General features: G+C 60.1%; 2 protein-coding genes across 2 annotated transcripts; one reads left to right on the forward strand and one right to left on the reverse strand.

The window, feature by feature from the left end:
* The first annotated feature begins 412 nt into the window (after window positions 1-412).
* On the forward strand, window positions 413-11,559 carry ENG (endoglin). Its single transcript, XM_054393374.1, has 15 exons — window positions 413-485; window positions 4,565-4,722; window positions 6,676-6,810; window positions 7,391-7,553; window positions 7,739-7,895; window positions 8,062-8,194; window positions 8,429-8,603; window positions 8,693-8,835; window positions 8,963-9,100; window positions 9,423-9,467; window positions 9,578-9,688; window positions 9,780-10,025; window positions 10,237-10,300; window positions 10,396-10,497; window positions 10,935-11,559. The coding sequence occupies exons 1-15, from the start codon at window positions 428-430 to the stop codon at window positions 11,051-11,053; spliced, it is 1,947 nt and encodes a 648-aa protein (XP_054249349.1). The 5' UTR covers window positions 413-427; the 3' UTR covers window positions 11,054-11,559.
* A 378-nt stretch (window positions 11,560-11,937) lies between these two features.
* Window positions 11,938-16,596, reverse strand: FPGS (folylpolyglutamate synthase). The gene is made up of 15 exons (XM_054393235.1): window positions 16,411-16,596; window positions 15,139-15,267; window positions 14,977-15,030; window positions 14,807-14,871; window positions 14,611-14,725; window positions 14,431-14,508; window positions 14,082-14,143; window positions 13,882-13,984; window positions 13,722-13,799; window positions 13,504-13,651; window positions 13,333-13,431; window positions 13,007-13,157; window positions 12,829-12,904; window positions 12,446-12,512; window positions 11,938-12,365 (listed from the first exon to the last, which is right to left on the reverse strand). Exons 1-15 carry the CDS (start codon window positions 16,594-16,596, stop codon window positions 11,938-11,940), a joined length of 1,839 nt encoding a protein of 612 aa, XP_054249210.1.
* Window positions 16,597-19,884: the final 3,288 nt, after the last annotated feature.

Here is a 19,884-nt window from a genome sequence, read left to right on the forward strand (position 1 = left end):
TGCTACAGCAGTGTGCATGGGCACATTCTGAGGGGCACAAGCCACTCCAGCTTCTGTGTCCCACTCTTCGCTCCTCAGTGCCAGCCCGGTGGTGACAACTGGTGACACTCACCCCGTGTGCCTCCTAGCTGGAGGCGCTCCTAGCGCACCCTCCAGAGGCGCTGCCCGTCACCGCGCAGCGGGGAAACTGAGGCAGGACGCATCCCGGGGGGATCCCCTACTTCCCCCCTTCCCTCCCCGCCCCCGTTGCAGGCACTCCCTCCCCCCCCCGCCCCCGCCGCCGCCGGCCCGGCCCCAGCGCCGCCAGCGGCATTTCCTCCCGGCCCGGGGCCGCGCCGCCCGCGGACCCTCCTCCGAAGGGAGTCGGTTTCCTGCCGCCGCCGCCCGGCACTCGGCGCTGGCTCCCGAGGAGCGGCCGCAGCCTGACATGGGCCCCCGCGCCGCCCCGCTTCTGCCGCTGCTGCTGGCTCTGCTCGGCCGCCCGGGTGAGTGGGGCTGAGGGGGCACCGGGGACGCGGAACACGACGCACCGCCGTGGGGCACCGGGACGGGACCCCGCGGCGGCAGCGGCGGCAGTACCCACCCGTGACTGCGTTCCGGAGTGTCTTGGACGAGGGGGGTGTTTGAGTCTCCGGGGCACCTCGGGAGGGCACGCTTGGACGGGATCCTCGGCTCGGCAGCGGCGGCAGCAGCCTCCAGTGACTCTGTCACGCCGGTTCAGGTCCCTGGAGGAGTGGCGGGTCCGCAGACGAAGAGGTCCCGGCTGTGCCGACGCGGGAGGTCTCACCCCCCGTAGAGAAGGTTTTGGGATGGGAAGGAAGGAAGAGCACAGCCCTGCTGCTCGCCAGGACCCCCAAGTCCGGGCTGCGTCACTGGGGCTCCAGGGGCATCTAAGGCACCAGTTGATGTGCCCTGGTCGAGGCTATGGCACCCTGGGTGGCAGAGGGGCTTCTGTGTCCCTCCGGCACTATGGGGTGTGTGGGGTGAACCAGGAACCAAGAGCATGGAATGAGGAAAACCCTGTAAAACTCCTCATGGGCCTTGGGGACAGAGATGGGGACTCGTCTGTCGCCGAGCAGTCAGGCTGGGAAGTATTAAAGCTATCCGGAGGTCCCTGTGAAGCCACAGAGGGAATTTCAAGGGGGACATGCCCGGGGACACCCGTGCTGAATGGAGCTGGGGGACCTTGGGATGCAACCCACCAGCAGGGAAAGGAAACTGGAAAGCAGCTGCAGGCCAGGGCCAGCAGCACTGTATGTCCTGATTGGGTCAGTCTCTCCTGGCTACTGTAGAGGCCAGTGCTGGTGGGTGCTGCTGGGATGTCCCTAGTGCCAGGCTTGGCATCCACTTGCTGCCTACTGTTGCCCCTGGTCAGTGCCTGGTAGCTGTGCTAGGTGGTCCCTGTCTGGTGAGGCTGTGCCATACGGGTTATGTCCCCTGTAGCTGTTCCACCCAGTCCCCATCCTACACAGATGTACAGTAAGGTCTGTGTGCTGGGTAGCTGTGCCATACAGTCCCCATCTTACAGCTGTGCCACAAGGTCCATGACCTCCTTAGCTGTGCCATACAGTCCTTGTCTTACAGCTATGCCATATGGGCCATGTCCCCTGTAGCTGTGCCATACAGTCCCCATCCTGTGGCTTTGCTGTGTGGTCTCCATCCTATATATATGTGTGCAATAAGGTCTGTGTCCTATGTAACTGTGTGGTAGTCCCCATCCTATAGCTGTGCCATATGATCTACCTCCTATGTAGTTGTGCCAGAGAGACCCTATCCTCCTTATATGTGATGTATTGTCTCTATACCACCTAGTGGTGCCATCTGGTCCCCATCCTACACAGCTGTGGGATGTCATCTCTGTCCTGTAGCTGTACCATACAGTCTGTGTGCTTCATAATTGTCCTGTACAGTCCCCATCCTACATGGCTGTGCCAGGCAGCCCCTGCACTAACATGGCTGTGCTATATGGGCTGAGTCCTATGTAACTATGTCATATGGTCCTCATCCTGAGTAGCTGTTGTACGTGGTCCCTGTCCTGTTTACCTGTACTATATAGTCCCCATCCTACATAGCTATTGCATACCGTGACTGTCCTACGTAGCTATGTAATGCAGTTCTTGTCCTAACTGTGCCATTTGGTCCCTAGCCTATGTAGCTGTGCCATACAGTCCCTGTCCTATGTAAGTGAGCTATACAGTCCCTGTTGGATGTGACTGTGCCTGTATGGTCCTTGTCCTGTGTAACTGCCATATGGACCATATCTTATTCATCTGTGCCATAGCATCCAAAACTATGCAGTGGTGCCATGTGGTCCCCATCCTGAGTAACTGTACTGTATGGTCCCTGTCCTTCATAGCTGTCCTGTATGTCCTTGTCCTGAGTAGCTGTGCTATACCATCCCTGTCCTACCTACCTGCGGCACACATACCATGTCTTATCCAGCTGCTGCCTCTCCCTTGCAGGACCCATGGACCTGGGGGTGCCTACAGTGGGCACAGTGCCAGGGGCTGGGTGTATCCATGGCAGGTGCAGTGCCAGGGAGCCTCACAGACATAGCAGGGGGCTTCGTGCCCCCACTTCAGCAGCAGCTCCTGATGCTGCTTCCCACAGGGCAAGCATGATGTTGGGTCATACTGTCCTGTCCCTGCTCTGTGCCTGGCTGACTTAGAGGGGCAGGAATGACATGATCTGCATCAGTTCCAAAGCATGGCCATAGCCCCCTGATGCCACCTCCATGCCATTGGTGGCTCCGAGGGTGACAACCCCGCCTGAAGTTTGCAGCACGAGGTCCATTGCAGGCTGAGACCGACCAGCTTGTTACATAAGTGCTAAGGCGGCCCAGCCGGATGCTGGGATGCTGGAGCGGCTCTGCCCATCCCATGGGGCATTCTGCACTGCCGGAGCCACTCCAGCCCTGCATCCCCAAGCCTGGCACCCCTGGGCGTCACTCTCTGTCCAGGACCTTTGATCTGCTCCCAGAAACCTAAGACGTAGAGGGGAGCCACAGTGGGACTGTCCCTGCTCCCTTGTCTCTGCCACGCCAGAACAAGGCACAGGGCAGGCGTCTGGAAAAATATAAAGTAGATTTTCTTTCTTTCTTCTTTTTTATTTTTTTTTCCCTTTCCTGGAGTACAAAAATAACAGTGCCCTTATCTGATCGCCCCGGCGGCCCAGCTGAGCCCCCTTATCTGATCCTGACATAATACTGGAGCCTGCTGCTGCCTTCCCCAGGGACAGACGGTGCCTGCCTGGCACTGCTGCCCTTCATCCCCTCCACTGGCATCCCTGCCCTGCGCCAGGGGTCAGCCCAGCCACAGCCCCCTGACCCTGCCTGACCTCCCCACGGGATGCTGCCGGAGGTGTGACGAGCTGCCCATCCTCTGCCCGGCAATGCTGGGGCCACGTGGCTGTGCCCGCTGCTGTCGGGGCATGAGTGGAGGGGAAGAGGGACGCAGTCTGTGGCGTCCAGATAAGCAGCTGTTTATCTTCCTCCCGATGCTGCCGGCCATGCGGCTGCTGCACTGAGGGGAGGAAGCGTCAGACAATAGGTGGGCCTATGGCAGCCTCACTCGGGGGGTCTGCACTATGACCCTGCTGTCACAGCCACGCCACCTCAGCAGTAAGACATAGATCAGGGATGCTGTGATAGGCTTGACATGGTGCAAGTGGTCCTTTGCCAGCTGCCACATCCCAAGCCTCCACGACCCAGAGAATCATCTCCTCTAGTCCTGGTCCCTGCAGGGTTGGCTGGGTGGTCCTGGTAGGGTCCACTCACCTGCCAGCACAGTGGCTGGAGTCGTCAGGGATGGGAAGGGATGGAATGGGAAGGGATGGGGCTCGGTTGCCACCTCCAAAGCAATCACAGGGCCCCAGGCACTATTTCCCCGTGGGAAGCCCCCATCCATGGTCGTGGGGCTCCATCCTGCGCAGCTCCCTGCAAGGAGGCACCAGTGGGTGCAGGCAGGTCCCCAGGACACCTCTCAGCACAGGGTTTGGTTTGAGCACAGCTTGACCATAGCAGAGCTGCCTAGGGCAGGGGAAACGGCCGAGGCAAACAGGGATTTACAGATGCAGGCCTTCAAACGGCTGTTTGCACTCAGGATTTCCCTTGGCTTGCTCGCGTGCCGCGCGGGGGGTTTGGGATGGGGCAAAGCTCACGCCTCGGCGCCTGCGGAGGATGAGCTTTACAGCCATTTCCATACCTGTGCTTCCCGCTTTCCTGCGGCATGAGCGATGCGGGGGGGCTTCCGCCACCGCCCCAGCTTTCGGGGCAGCCAGGCGCGAGTTTTGGCAGGCGGCGGTGCCGAGCCAGGACAGTGGATTTTTCCAGGCCGGATCCGAGGGTCATTAACGTGATCGCGGCGGGGGATGGCAGCGGCAGACGAGCCCCGAGCAAACACGTAGCAGACGGTCCCGCGGGCGCTGTGCCGGCGGCGGGGCCGTGGTGACGCCGGGGATGTGGGGGCAGGACCGGGGCTGGTGTTACGATGCGGCCCCCGCCAGTGTGTTGTGTCCCCGCACGTCCGTGCTACGGGAGCTGATGGCCTCTTTGTTTTCCGCCCAGACCCCAGGAGAGCTGAGGGTTGTGACCTGCAGCCAGTGACTGCGGAGCCGCCCATCACCCTGTCCTATGCCACCAGCACGGTGCCACGGGGCTGTGTCAGCAGCAGCTCCCTGGGCATCGGCCATGAAGTCCACATCCTCAGCATTGAGTGGTCCAAGGTGAGCAAGTTGGATGTCACCTCAGCACTGTAACCTCAGCACTTACCATGCCATCACTGTCACTCTGGCACTGTCCCAGCTGGGCTATTGCAACTGTTTCAGGTTGACCTCTACCACGGTTGTCTTCCCATCCCAGCACAGCCATGGGTGACTCCGGCCCTAACAGGGCTTTAGTCTTTAGAGGCAACTTTTCTAAGAGCCCATGCTGCTGGGGCTGTCCCTGTGCTGGGTGTCCCAGGAATTGCTGTTTCCCTGGAGAGGTGGCCTGGTCCTAGCTGAGGAGCAGTGCAGAGCCACGGGCACTCCCTCCCCTGGGGAGGGAGAAATGGAAGGAGGGATGGAGGGACAGGAGAGGGACTGAGGGAGGGATGGAGGAAGGCACATCACTTGAAGGCAGCCAAGCAAGTCAAGACCTGACCATCAATGTTGGCACAGCCTACCAAGGGGTGATAACCACTTTGTGGGTGCTCCAGGCAGCTTTTGGGTGAAGATGAGGCTGGGGCTTCATCCCCAGCTGATGCTAGTACTGTTTGGCACTGTGGGTGGGTTTGCACCAGCACATGCACAGCTGCTCTGCAGCATGGTCCAGCTCCGCTCACACCAGCTGGGCCTCAGCAAACCCAGCACCCGATTTTGGCCCAGCCCTGGGCCACCCGGCGCCACACTCCCCCTCTGCTACCTCCCAGCTCTTCCAGTTCTGCTTTTCAGAGGGAGGCAGGACCTGGGCCAGGAGCCACTGGGGAGGGTGCGTTTGGCAAGGGCCCCTGTGCCCCAGACCAGTGTGACCTGGTTCTGGCACCTTGGTGCATGAATAAGCACCAGGACTGGGGGTGCCCCGAGGTTGTCACCAGCGGCAGCGGGGGACACACACTGACGTCACAGCTGAGGCACTGAGCTCTGCGGCGCTCAGGGGGAGCCAGGCAGGGACACAGCTCCACTTATAGAAGAATTACTGGAAGCTGTTTTCTATAAGCAGATCCCCACGATGCAAAAAAAGGAAAAAAATAACCTGAAAGGCGTCGGCGGGGCAGCGTGGAGGCTCCTGCCGCTCACACAGCTGAACAATGGAGCCTCACAAAACACGAGGCAGGAAAACCAGCCGCCAGCTCCTCCCCGACTGCCAGGGCCACCCAGGCACCCTAGCCACCCACACTCGCCATGGGGCCACGGCCAGGCAGGGATGCCCACAGCCCCGGCCCACCAGCCTCATGCTCCCTACTTGTGGATGCCTCCATCTGCCTGGTCCCCAGCTGATTCTCCCTGCCCACTGCCTGCCTCAGCACTTTGCGAGCAGTGATTCAGGCAGCAGTTGCCAAACTTAGAGCGTGGCATTTCGGCTTCCCCGTCCAGATTTCTGGCTGGAGGCCACCAGGCAGTGCTGGCCACAGGGAGTGGTGTGTGCCACCACTGTACCCCTGGCATTCTTGCACAGTGGTATGGCCAGTCCCAAGCCCAGAGCAGCTGCGTGGTGCTGGGATAGGGCTGGGAAACCCATGGGTGGATGTCCCAGTGCCCAGAGTGGGGATTCCCTGGTCCAGTGTGGGAATGCTACAGTGTGGCGTGGGTACATGCCAGTCTGCAGTGGGATGACACTCTGGTATCCAGTGCAGAGTTTACCAAGTTTCAGACACAAGGATGCCTTGGTCCCCAAGCAGTGGGTACCTAGACCCCAGTATGGCAGTGGCCTGGACCCCAGAGTCGGGATACCATTGTTGCTGAGGTGGGGATGTCCTGGTCCCTTGCTTGGAGGAGCCAGGGGTTGTTTGCCCTTCAGCCTGCCCCTAAACCCAACCATGGCTGCTTCCTGCATGGCTCATGCTGGGGGCCAGCCCAAGGGCTCTCCCTGCTGCCTCCAGTTCTAGAGCAGGTGGGGTAGCCGTGGGGCAGCCATCTATGTGACAGCAGTTGGGGTTCAGTGATCATGTAGGTGACACTCTCCCCTTCTCCCCCCAGGCTTCTGTTTTCCCGCTGAAGGTGTTTGTCACGCCACGAGCTGGTGGCTGCACCCAGTCACCGGTGCTCATCCTGCTGTGTGCCCGATGCTCAGCCACTGTCACCTCCCTGTGCCCGAATCTGATCATCCACACTGTGAGTGCCACAGCCCCACGCCAACAACAACCCCGGGGAGTAGCAGGGCTGGGACCATCCCCAGAAACATTTGCAGAGGGATCCCTAGAGAAGACTGGAGATGATGCTGGTGGTGCCCTGGGGAGGAGGGGACATTCCTGGCTCCTGCTGCTGGCACTGACATGGGGCTGGCTGGGCAGGGAATGACGCACAGGTCTGGAAAAAGCTCCCGTTTCCTCTGGCCGGCAGGAGGAAGGTCAGGGATGGGGTTTGGCTCCAGTGAGCTGAGCTGGGGCCGGGCGTTTGTTAGCAAAATAAACCTCCTGCTTTGTTTGTGGCTAATAATAAAGTGGGCTGAGCTCCCCGCGTGCCGCTGGCCGCCCACACTGCTCCCAGCTCGTGGCCCCAAAACCTTCCATTCATCTGGGGTCACCTCCAGCCACAATGGAGCTGGGGCTCCAGGATTACCCTCCTGGCTTTGCTTTGCACCAACACCCTCCATACCAGGGAAAGGCTTTCTACACTTTTCCCACACCAGTCCATGCCAGGAAGGGATGCATCTCATCCCCAGCCCTGGCTCAGGCTGCTGCTTGCTCCACAGGATGCCCACCTTGACCAGGGGATGACTGCAGCATTGGGCCCTGAGCTGCCTGTGGCTGCCAATGAGGGGCAGCTGCTGGCCTGGGCTCAAGACACCTACAGGGGCATCACATCCTACAGCAAGCTGCGGGACCCCCGCCGGATCCAGCTCCGTCTGGGAGAAGGTTTGTGGGGCCAGGGCCTGGTACTGGTAGGCTGGAGTGGGTAACTGTTCTCCCTGTTCCCAGAGGGTGACAACCCACCAGGGTGCAGCATGGTCCTGGGAGAGATGCTATGGGGATGGATGCCCCTGGTCCCCAGCATCTCCCCACCCACTGAACCCAGACTGATGACCCTCCCACCTCTGCAGATACCAGCAGTCCCCTGGATTGCATTCCCCAGGAGCACTTCGACGCCACACTGCATCTTGAGGCCGAGGTCTTCTTCTATGGGATGAAGGGCTGCTCACTTGGGGATGCCCAGAGCACCAGGGCTGCCCACATCATCCGGATGCAGCCCATGCCCAGGTACTGTACAATACTGGTGGGATAGGTGGTGGGACATGCTTGGAGATGCTCAGTAAGGGGTTGGGATTCCTCATACGCAGAGCCGCTCCATCTCAAGGTGGGTACATGACCACCTGGTGTGGGATGCTGATGCTGATGCTGAGGGAGGAATCTCATGGTTTTGCAGCTCCATCATCACAGAGGTGAACCTGTCCCTGAGCTGTCCTGAGAGAGCTGTGAGCAACCAGATCCTCATCCTGCAGAGCCAGGCCAACCTCACCTGGTCCCTCTCTGTCAACAACTGCCACATCCAGTTCTTGGTAGGGCTGAGCAGGGCATGTGTGTGTCTCCCCTCTCCAAGGGGGCTCCCAGATGCCCCAGAGATGCTCCCCAGTGTCACAGGGAGCAGGGCATCTGTGGACACTGGGCATGGGCTGGTGGCAGCCTCCTCGCTGCAAGCCGTCCTAAGGTGGACTAACCTAGAAGCTGTCCCTGCCTTGAGCATCTCCAGTTGTCTCCATCCCCCTTTACAGCACTGTGCCCCTTCCCTGTAGGTCTCTGGGAAGTACAAGATCACACACATGTCCTCGCAGCTGCTCCCTGGGGCACTCCTGCCTGACACAGAGCAGGGCCTTGTTGCCAAAGCCTTGGAGATGAACTGCAGTGCCATTGCCTCCTACTCCACCATCCCTGCTAGCACCCGCATCAGCCTGGAGATCCTGGACCATGGTGAGGAACCCAGGGCAGGGCAGGATGGGAGGGTTGTGGGGAATCCCACCACTCCCACTCAGCCCCTTTCCCTTCTTCCCATACCACAGAGACAGTCAAGACCGTGCCTATGATACCAACCCCCCCAGCCCCCACTGTCAACTCAATGCCCAGCATGCTGCTGCTCATGCTCCAGCCCTGGAAGTGCACAGATGAAACCATGGAAATTGTCATTGACAGGTCCCACCTGCAGGTGAGGGTAGTCAGGACACCTGCCAGCATCACCCAGGGTGGGGGCCACATCTTGCTGCAGTTGCTCAGGGTGGATGGCATGGGGTTGTCCCTAGCCAGTGGCTGAGAACTGAGTGCTTTTCTCCCAGCCCATCAAGGACCTGGTGAACATCACGCTGCGGGACATCAGCTGCCAGGCAGAGAAGAATGCTACTCATTTCATGCTGAGAACCCCCCTCAGCCACTGTGGCACCTCGCTGGAGGACAGGGGCCATGCCAACAACGAGGTGAGGTGGGAGATGACCAGGGCACTGTGACCACAGCCCCACTGATGCCCCAAGGGGGCTTCAGTGATGCCCAACTGAGACTGCCTTGCTTTTGCATGGCTGGAAATGTCCTGATGCAGCCGAAGGCTGAGCCCTGATGCAGCCGAAGGCTGAGCCCTGATGCTGAACTTGGGTACTGGCAAGATGGGAATTGGGTGGGATCCTCTTCCCATCCCATCCCATCCCATCCCATCCCATCCCATCCCATCCCATCCCAGTGGGAACAATAGACCCTGACAGTAGGGACTATCAAAATGACTCAACCTTCCTCACCTTCTTGCAGCTCATCCTCAACTTGGCCCAGGGGGCAGTACCCCAGAGCGTGCGGGTAAGAGCTGGGTTTCCCAGCGGGCCCAGGGGTGGCAAAAGGGTGCCAATGCCACTGTGGGCTGGGTGCTGAGCACTGGGTGGTGGTCTCAGCACTGTTCCTGCCGGCAGGTGGCCTTCAAGTGCAAGATCCCACGGGAGCTCTTCCTGCGCCTCTTCCCCACGGACAACTTCGAGAGGCCACAGACAGAGCTGGAGGTCAATAAGGAGGCCTTTGTGCAGGTACTGCTGCTGGCTTGGTGCCTGGGCTGGGGGACTCCAGTCGTCCTGGGTTGGTGACCCTGACAGCGTCTGTTCCTCCATGCTGTGGCAGGCATCTATGCGGTGGGAGGACCACCCGGCTGACCTGCAGCTGAAGGAGTGCTGGCTGGCAGTGCCAGGGCGGGAGCCAGTGCTGCTGGTGCAGGGCGGGGAGGCTCGCAGTGCAGGGGTGGCTGTGCTGGAGGGTCCCCCCAGCAGCCATGGCAGGAAGATCTGGCGCTTCTGCTTCACCTACGCTGTCCCCGAGGATGGGCGCGTCCCCTTCTCTGCCACCCTCAAGTGCAAAGCTGGTTTGCAGGTCTGTATGAGTAGCCTCCAGCCCTGTGATGCCACCACTGTGCTGGTCGCCACCATAGGCAGTGGCAGCCTGGTGGGTTTGTACCACTGCCAGGTGGTAAAGCCTGGCTAGGGGCAGTGTCTCTGGTCCCCAGCCAGCCTGGGTGCTCCCAGCCCTGGCCCGCTCCTGGGGTGCAGGTCTTCCCCCTCTCACCCAGCATCCACCTCCACAGAACAACACCATCTTTGAGAAGGTCCTGGAGGTGACGGTGAAGGACAGCTGGCGGCCACTCAACAGTAAGTTTGCAGCAGGGGAGTGGGCCAGGACAGGAATGGGGGTGGGAAGGGGACCTCTCCAACATAGTGGTGCTGATGGCCTCATCCTGCTGCAGGCCGTGGGCTGGGGCTGGCTGCTGTTCTGGGCATCACCTTTGGCGCCTTCCTCATTGGGGCACTCCTCACTGCTGGGCTCTGGTACATCTACTCCCACACCCGTGAGTATCCACTGCTGCTGGGGTCCTCCATGGTGGGATGGAGTGGGCTACATGCGTGTCCCTTGTTGGGCTGCCAATATCCTCCCGTGGTTCAAAATCCCCTGGCCAAGGTCCCCAGGTGAGCAAGAGCCCAGGCTGCTGTGTTGCTGTCATCCTTACAGCCCTCCTGGCAATGCCACAGGGAAATAACCCCTCTTGGAGTGGCCACAGCTTTCCAAGGTCCCCTTACTGTCCTGCCACCTGCTTTCTGGAGCCACCATGGTGCCCCACACCTGTCTCCAACCTGGGGGCTCAGGAGCTGGCTGGGGAGCAATCTGGGAGGGTTTTGGGGGGGGGGGGCTGGAAGGTCCTGTGGGGATGAGCCGTGGCCATCACTGGCCACCCTGAGTCTGGTTTCCCTTTGGTGTTTCTCCCCCTGGCACCGTGTCATGAGCCAGGTCCCATCTCCAAACTGCAGCCGGTTTCCAGCACGGCACCGGCCTCCGAGAGCAGCAGCACCAACCACAGCATCGGCAGCACCCAGAGCACCCCCTGCTCCACCAGCAGCATGGCCTGACCACCCCGGCCCCCCCGAGCCCACCCAGCCCCCAACTACTGGACTTGGGGACCCAGACTGACCCAATTAAGCTGGTTTTTTGCCCCAAATCTCAGGCCAAGCCCGGAGGGGGCCTCCGTTACTCATTCAGTGAATGCTTTGGCCCTCCAAGGGCAGCCCATACCAGGGGTGGAGGCACCCTGCAACCCCACTGGGGAACCTTGCTGCTGGGTGCACCAGGAAGGTGGAGAGAGCAGCTATTGCTAAAGCCCCCCTCAAGGCTCCCCATCAAATGGGGAGGAGGGGGCACAAACGTAGGTGCCTCCAGAACATGTCCCAGTACTGGGGATGACCTCTGTAACTCTCCTGCATCCCTCCAGGAAGGCAGCGAGCACCACTGGGAGCAGCAAGAAGTTTATTGGGGGGGTGGGAGGTGCAGGGCTGCTGCCCCCACTGCGGGGCAATGGGCAGACCCCACCCCCCACCCCAATTCCCTATCCAAGTTACAAACTCTTATTAATAATAATAAAAATCTCTCCTATGTTAAATTAGTTGTGTCCTGATGCTGAGCCTCACTGTGGCTTGAGGCTCCCACCTACCACCCCCGCAAAAACACCCACCCCCGCTGGGCACCAGGACCCTGGCACAGCCTGGGGTAGCACCCCAGAGCGCAGGAGCTACCCAGTCAGTCCCACCAAGGTGGGCTGGGGGCTGGGGGCTGGGATCATTCCCCACAAGGCCAGTGTTCCCATGGGGGGCAGAGGCAAAAGGCACTAGGGTGAAAAAGGCCAAGCTGGAATGGGGTTGGGGGGGTCCTGTATGTCCCCCGTGGCCACCTCCAAACATCATCGGGGACAAAAACTTTTCAAGTAAAAAGAGGTGCAAAAGGAGTCATCCACCCCCAGTTATTGAGAGAGTGCAGGGTCAAGCAGCCGGAGGACCCCCCCCACCAAGTGCAGGCTGCCAGTGACCAGGACATGAACAGCGGCTGCCTCCCGCAGCAGCACAGCTCCGCTGCTGGCAGCAGGGTGGGGGTGAGCCCCCGTGGCAGGGGGTGCTGCCAGATGGGGGTCCCGGCCTTGGGCAACCCACCGCAGTGCCTGGGCCAGGCAGGGGAAGACGAGGGCTGGGGAATTGAGGGGTCGTGGGGCTGGGGGGACCAGGAGCAGGGTCCCTCGAGCAGACGCTGGTTGCAGCAACCCCCCTGCCTGCAGGGGGGTCAAGAGCCAGGGGTCTGACCCTCCCTTCTCCTCCAGCAGCCGGGTCCATGTCCGCTGGTTCTCCAGGCAGCGGGTCAGGGCATTCTCCAGCGTCACATTGAAGTTTTGCTGGTCTGAGAAGGATAGAGATGGGGCTCAGGGATCAGAGGAGAGAGGGAGGGGTTAGGGACGATCCCAGCTCTCCAGCACTCACCTGCATTGTTGGCCACTGACACTTCTGTGAAGTTAGGGCAGAAGACAGCATAGTCAAAGTGGCAGGGCTGTGGGGAGAGTGAGGGTTGGTGCTGTGGGAGCCCTCAGAACCCACCCATGGGATTTCCACTGTGACCAGTCCCACATCAGTGGGGTTACAAGGGTTCAGGGAGGGGATGATTCGAGTCCCTCCTCTCACCTGTGGCTGCAAGACCCCTGGAGAGGGGACCCTGAGGTGGGATAGAACTAGGGACAGCAGTGTGGACAGACAGCACAAGCCACCAGCTCCACCTCATGACTCCTCACACCCACAGCAAAAGAGGTCTCAGGCAGAGAACCCAGGCATCCGAGCAGTGACACCCAACGTACTCCCCAAAACCTCACCAGCAGCAGCTTGAGCAGTGCCGCCGTGTCCCGGTCCCCCGTGGCGTTGAAGAGCAGCACACGCACCTCGGAGCCACTGTGGGGAGAAAGGGCAGGTGACCCATGCCCCATGAAGCCTCCCAGCACCACCACTACCACCGTGCTCCCCCACCATGTGCCCCCTTGTGTCCTTGCTTACTTATGGGGCTTGTCCTGGTTGAGGGCAGCTTGGCGGAACCAGCGGACGCAGGCCTGGATGCTGCTGGTGGTGTGGGCTCCGTCCAGGTACCACGTCACGGGGCCATGGGGCAGGACCTGAGTCCGGCCCAGCCACACTGTTTCCCGTAGGCCTGAATGGGGTACAGGGCATGGCTGGAACCCTCCCTCCAGCATCAGAAACCCTCACAAGGCAAGCAGCCAGGCTGTGCCCTCCAGCACAAGCAGCACTGGCCAGGGACCCTGTGTGATCCCCACTAAAGCCCTGTGACATGGCAGAGGGGTGGTTCCGGCACAGCTATACTGCACCTTGGATCATGGCATCAGAGGGCTGAAAAGTGGGTGCCAGTGGCACTGGTCTCCCCACCAGCTCAGTGCCTGGTGCCACCTCCATCAGCTCCGCGAGACCTGGGTGTGGACAGGCACTCTGCTGAGACCACAGTGGGATCCACCATCCCCATCCCTGTCCCCCTGCCTTACCCTGGCAGCCGCGGCGCTGCAGCCACGTCCGCGCCAGCTGCAAGGCCAGGGCAGCGTTGGAGCGCTGGTGGGCACCTGCCAGCCCCAGCTCCAATGGCTGGTGGTCTCCCTCGAAGGCATCCAGCTCCGGGCAGAGGTAGAGAGGACACTGCAGGAAGAGGCAGCTGAGCCCCCTGCCACAGAGTAACCCACAAGCAACCCTCTGCCACCCAACTCACCTTCAGCTCCTGCGCTCGGTCCCTCAGCACCTCCAATGGCCGCTCTGGCTGTGCCACAGTGAATGCTGGCACCCCGGGCTGCAAAGGACAGGGGTGCTCAGGACCACAGGGAGCACACCCTGAAAACACAAAAGCCAGGGCAAGGACCAGCTTTCCCTACCTTAAAAATGCCCCCCTTCTGCCAGGCGATCTTCTCCATGGTGTCCCCCAGAATGCTGGTGTGATCGATGCCCAGGGAGGAGACTCCACACACCACTGGTGCTCTAGGGACAGCATGGCAGTGTCCCTGCTGTCCCCCTGCTGCAAGGACACCAGGCCCTGGTTGCCCCAGGGGACAGGTTTGGCGCCACCAGCTCCTACCTGATGATGTTAGTGCAGTCGTAGGCACCACCAATGCCAACTTCCACCACTGCCAGGTCCACCTGGGGACATGGGGACACCAGATCCCATCACAGGGCCACCAGCCATGTGTCTCCATGGCTTCAGGGATGTGGGTGGGGCCAGGTCCCTGCCACCACCCCTCCAAACACGTGACTGAACATGCATCCCATGGATGGAAACCGTCCACTTGGCAGAGGTTACAGCCATGACAGACTGACCTATGCACATTCAGCTCTAAAAGAGGGCTGGACCACATGTTCCCCACCCTTTCTGAGGTCCCCCCAACTTGAAAACCCATCACAAACTGGAGGTCACCACCACCACCTACCTTCTCCTGCAGGAAGACATGGAAGGCCATGATGGTGAGGAAGCGGAAGTATGCTGGCATGCTGGCACGTGCTGGATCCTGACGGGCAGAGCAAGCGTAAGGGGATGGCATGAGCGTGTCCACAACCAGCAGTGGCACACATGGCCCTGGGAGGGGTCCCACAATCCCCACTGGCCCCACCTTGGTCTCCTCTAGGCGGTTGTAGACAAGCCAAAAGTATTTGTTGAAGAGCTCCTGGCTGATGGGCTGCCCATTGATGCGGATCCGTTCACGCACCTGCACCAGGTGAGGGGAGCTGGGGGGTGGGCAGAGCCATGGGGCATGTCAGGCACAGTGCCACCGGTCCCCCCAAACCCTCCTGGCTCCCCCTGCCCACCTGTAAAAGCCTGTCTTCAGCCCATAGCTGCGGAGGATGCACTCGGTGAAGGCACATGCTGAGCCCTGGGGAGATGGCAGCATTAAATACCCCCCAAATCCTCCTAGCACCACCTGCCTGAGACGCCAGCAGCCCCCCAAAACCCTCGTGGCGCCACCTGCCTGCCTCACCTTGCCCTTCGTCCCCGTGACGTGGATGATGTTCAGTCGATCCAGGTCCTCGACCTGCCAGAGGTCAACCACCCCATGAGACCCCTGTGGCAGCCAGTGCCGAGCGCAGCAGCACTGCTACTAGATGGGGGAGGAATGGGGATGGGGACATCCTCCCCTCACCTTCAGCCCACTCCTCTCCAAAAATTCCCGCATGGCTTCCAGCTGTGCCTGGGGGTCACCGCGCTCCCGCTTCACCTGCTCCAGGTAGCTGGCATTGGTCTGAAGAGTGTTGAGGGTCCGGATGGCATCCTGGAAAGACCCCCAGGAGTGGTTAGCATGGTGCCCACTACCATGGCCTCAGAGCTGTGCCTGCTGACAGGACCCTGGTGGCTAGTCGGCCTCATGCCCAATGTATTCTGACCCACCAAAGCAAACTTGGTTCCCTCGGCAGTGCCTGCCTCCACCCATGCCTGCAGCATCTCTGCCATGGCCCGGCAGGGATGTGCTGGCAGCACCAGAGCCTATCTCAGAGACACCACAGGGACAGACTACTTATCCACAGGAACAGCCCAGCCTCCCTCACTGGCTCTTGGCCTCATGGGGCGGGCATGGGGCAGCCCTGCCCCAGCAGGACAAGGCTGTGCAAACAGGCGGTGCTCCGGTGCCCGCACCCCCACCCCGCTGGGATTTAATCAGGAGCACAAACGAAGCGACAGAGCCGCACGTGCATGGAGCACACGGGACAGCCTGGCTGTGCTGCCACTGCCGCTGCCAGAGGGCACAGTGCCGCTGAGCTCAGGCTGCAGGCTTCACAGTAGCATTGCCGTGTGCAGCACTGGGGACCTGGAACGGGACAGTGCCATATCCCCAAGCGTGGGGACACCCAACCTCAGCAGACAGACCCCATCCCAGCAGACAGCAGCGTGGGCACCAGTGGGACTACCAGCTCCGGTGAGCACAGGCCAGGGGCTGGACAGCTCCCGTCTCCCAGGGTCTATGTGCACGGGGTCTGCTGTCGTCCCCACGACGCCTGGAAGCCACGTGGGCCGGGACACCCCACATCTGCCCAGGATGCGCCACAGTTGTCGGATCGGTTCCTGCTGCAGGCCATGGTCACCCCGGGGCAGCCACCGGGGAACAGAGGTTTGCGGCATGTCGGTCGGCCACCGGAAAGAAAGGCGATATGGAGACAGCGACTGGCACGGGCCGGGGCTGTGGGAGAGGGGCCGCCCCGCATGGTACCGGAGCATCCGCGCCATCCCGGCCCCGTGACCCGACACCGAGGTTCTGGGGATCACCGGTGCTGAGGAGCCCCGGGCTCCAGCGCGCAGCCCAGCTGGGTACAGCCTCCAGGTGCCCCGCCGCCGCGGCCCGGCCCCCCCCGCCCCGCCCCCCCCCCTCTTCCCCGCCGCAGTGCTCGGTGCAAGGTCCCGCTCCGTGCGCCGCCGTTACCTGATAGTCCATGGCGAGGGCGCGCGCCGGCCGCGTGCTGAACCGGCGCCCGGCAGCGGCCCGAAGGGCCCCGCGCAACGCGCGCAGACCCCACGCCACCATCCCGCCGCGCCGCGCGCTGCCGCCGGGCACTCGCGCGCCTGCCGCCGGAGGCGGGACCGCCCCGCCCCCTCGGCGTGCCGCCATCTTTGGGACGGGCAGCGCGTCGCCACGTTGGAGGAGGTGACATCTTGGCGAGGGGCGGTGAAGGGGGGGGGCGGCCGGGCGGAGACCCTTCGTCCTCCTGCTGAGCCGCCTCCGCGGCGTAGCACTCGGCCCACGCTGGCTTGAGGTTCCTCAGGAGTCATCTCTGCAGCACCGGCCTGACACGGGGACTGCTCTGGGTTCCTTCTCGGACCCGGACCCCGCATCGTCCTCAGCCCACCGGTGCCAGCGGAGCAGCCGGGCCGCCCCCAACGGCCTCCTTCCTATGCTCATGCTACTGCTGCTGTGTTCATGCAGAATCGCAGTGACCCTCCCTTCCGTTAACGGCGCAGAGGCAGGCAGAGCTACAAACACCCCGGAGGAGAGTTAACAATCTCTGAACCTAAACGTGCCGTCGGGAACGCCGGAGGTGCTGTTTTACAGCACTGCAGCTGCTTTGTCCGTTCAGCTGGTCTGTCCGTTGCAGTGACACAAGGTTAAATCCAGCTGTTTGGAAACAGGATGGTGTTTATTCACCAGCAAAAGTCATCTGGTGTATGGATTGCAACCAACTCCATTTTTTCCAAAGAAATCAAGTGTCCTCAACCCCAACCAGATGCTGTTTCAGAGCCCCACACAAAGATTTACCTTGTACAAATCCTCACTTTTTTCTCCCAAGAACGACTCGTCACCGCTTCCTCTCTCAAGACCTCATGCTACTGGTGTAGCGTTTGCTGTTAACTGAGTTAACGGGCAACCTATCGAATGCCAAAGGTTATCATTCGCTGCATGATTTACACATTCTTTCTAGGAAAGGCTTAGAATCCATGGGGCTCATTGAGATATCCCATGGCAGCTGACAGCCATGGATGGTGTTCAGCAAGTGGCTCCACTGTGGCAGGCTGTGATGGAGCACTCTGAATGGGTCAACCCCACAAGCTCTGGCTGGCACTGCTGGCTGTGAAGGGGCATTGGCTCTGTACAGGTTGGCCTCACAAGCTCTAGCACTGCAGGCTGGAAAGGACCATTTGCTCTGTATGGTCCCACAGGCTCTGGCATTGGAGGCTGGGAAGGACCATTGGCTCTGTATGGTCCCACAGGCTCTGGCACTGCAGGCTGGGAAGGAGCACTCACTCTGTATGAGTCAGCCCCACAAGCTCTGGCATTGCAGGCTGGGAAGGAGCACTTGCTCTGTACGAGTCAGCCCTGCAAGCTCTGGCAGGTGTGCACACCATCACAATGCATTGGGCTGTTGGCTGTACCCAGGGAAGGCAGTGGCCTTCTGTTCAAGACTTCCTTCAAAGTCTTCTGTTCTGTGGTTAAGACTCACACAAAGACCTCCAGGGCAGAGGAGTGGAAACATGAGGATTTAAAGAATCACCCTGCTCCCAGCAGTGTTCCCAGCACTACCACACCATTGTAAAATCCCTGCAGACAGCGGATGGCAGGTCTCACCCCACTCACAACTCCCTTCCCCACCCAACTCCTGATGCAGCTGGCACTGTGGGGAAGGCACGCAGCAGGCTTGGGTGTGTTCAACAAGACTCCTAATTGTGGTTTGCAGAGAAGAAAGCATGGATGCCATGTGCTGTTGCATGGTTTAGTTACTGAGATTTCTTTCTTTGAGGTCCCTCTCTGGTGGCACCCAGCTTGAGATGACCCTGCTGCTGTTCATTCTATTAAAGTATTTATTTTTATGAGGAAACCTACAGTAAAGAGAGTTTAATACACCTCCCCAGTCACGCAGCTGGTGGAAGCTGAGCTGCCACACGATGAGACAGAAGAACTCTGTTAAACCCAACAGGCATTCCACCTTGAAGAAACACCCATCTCAGATGGAAAGACCCACTGGAGAAGCCCTTGCTCAAAACACCCTGTCAAAGAACTCAGCTGACAGCATCCTGTCTGCTCAAAACCAAGGACATGACTTGGCCGTCCCAAAGGAGGTCTTGCATGGCCAAATTTACCCTTGTCTCTGTAGCAGTAAGGTGAGACCTGTGCTTACACAGAGCAGCAAGGAAAGCATAGTGTCCCACTGTACACCGGCTCCCAGGAGGCAAATAGCATTTGCAAGAGCTTCCCCAGCCTCCCTGCCACCAGCTGGCACTCTCCAGTGCCAGGAATGTGCAGCAGCCAGTGCACAGGGCAGGGAAGAGGCCCAGGGGTGCCCAGTCCCAGTCTCAGACCCTGCCCACACCACTGCTTCACACCTCTCCCATGCGTCACACCTTGCCCACACTCTTGCCCTTGCCTCTGGTGTGATGGATCTGCAGAGCTGGCTCACGAGGGCAAGCTGGTGCTGCTCTGTGATCCCCTGCATGAAGGGGCTGTGGGTCCACATCTCTACCATGATGCAGCCTGTGCTCCCGAGGTCAATGGGGGGACCATAGTTCTGATCCCCCAAAGAGAGATGTTGTGTTAGTCACCCAGGGGAACAAGAAGGGCAGTGAAGTTTTATCTGGGGCAACAAGAGGGGCAGAGAAGTGGGCAGACCCCATCGGGTCCTACTGAGCAGCAGCTCTGGTGCCCGATACCGTAGCATCACCACCTGGTTGGTGTAGCAGTTCAGCTGGCTGTTCCTAGCCTGGCTGAAAGGTCAAGCCAGCCCAAAGTCTGTGAGCTTCAGGACTCCATTCTGTGTGATCAGGACATTTGCAGGTTTTGGGTCTTGATGCAAGATCTGTACAAGGACAGACATTGAAAGGTTAGGCTGCATTGGGTTTGGCTGAGATGGAGTTGGTTCTTCCTGTAGCATCTTTTGTAGTGCTGTGTTTTGCAGTGGTAGCTGGGAGGGTGCTGCTAACACACCAGTGTTTTGGCTACTGCTGTGCACTGCTCACACAGAACCAAGGCTGTGCTTTTCCAACATTCCTCCAGAAACAGTAGGCTGAGGGGTGGGCAAGATCTTGGGAGGGGACACGGCTGAACCAGCTGACCCAAACTGACCAAAAGGGTATTCCATACCACAGGACATCAGCTCAGATATGAAAGATAAAAGAAAGAAGGAAGTGTGTGGGGGGCATTTGTTAATGGCATTTGTCCTCTGGAGCAACCACTATGCATATTGGAGCCCTGCTTCCCAGGAAGTCGTTGGACATTGTCTGCTAATGGAAGTGGAAAAAAAGTACTTTTGTTTGCTCTTGTCTCTGCTCACAGCCTTTGCTTTCACTTTTGCCCTATTAAATTGCTTCTATCTTGATGCATGGGACTGCTGTTACATTTTTCCCTCTCCTCTGTCCATCTAAGAAGGGGAATGATAGGCCAGCTTTGGTGGGCATTTGGCCCCCAGCC

Source organism: Indicator indicator, chromosome 28 (assembly GCF_027791375.1).
Source record: "Indicator indicator isolate 239-I01 chromosome 28, UM_Iind_1.1, whole genome shotgun sequence".
NCBI lineage: Eukaryota > Metazoa > Chordata > Aves > Piciformes > Indicatoridae > Indicator > Indicator indicator.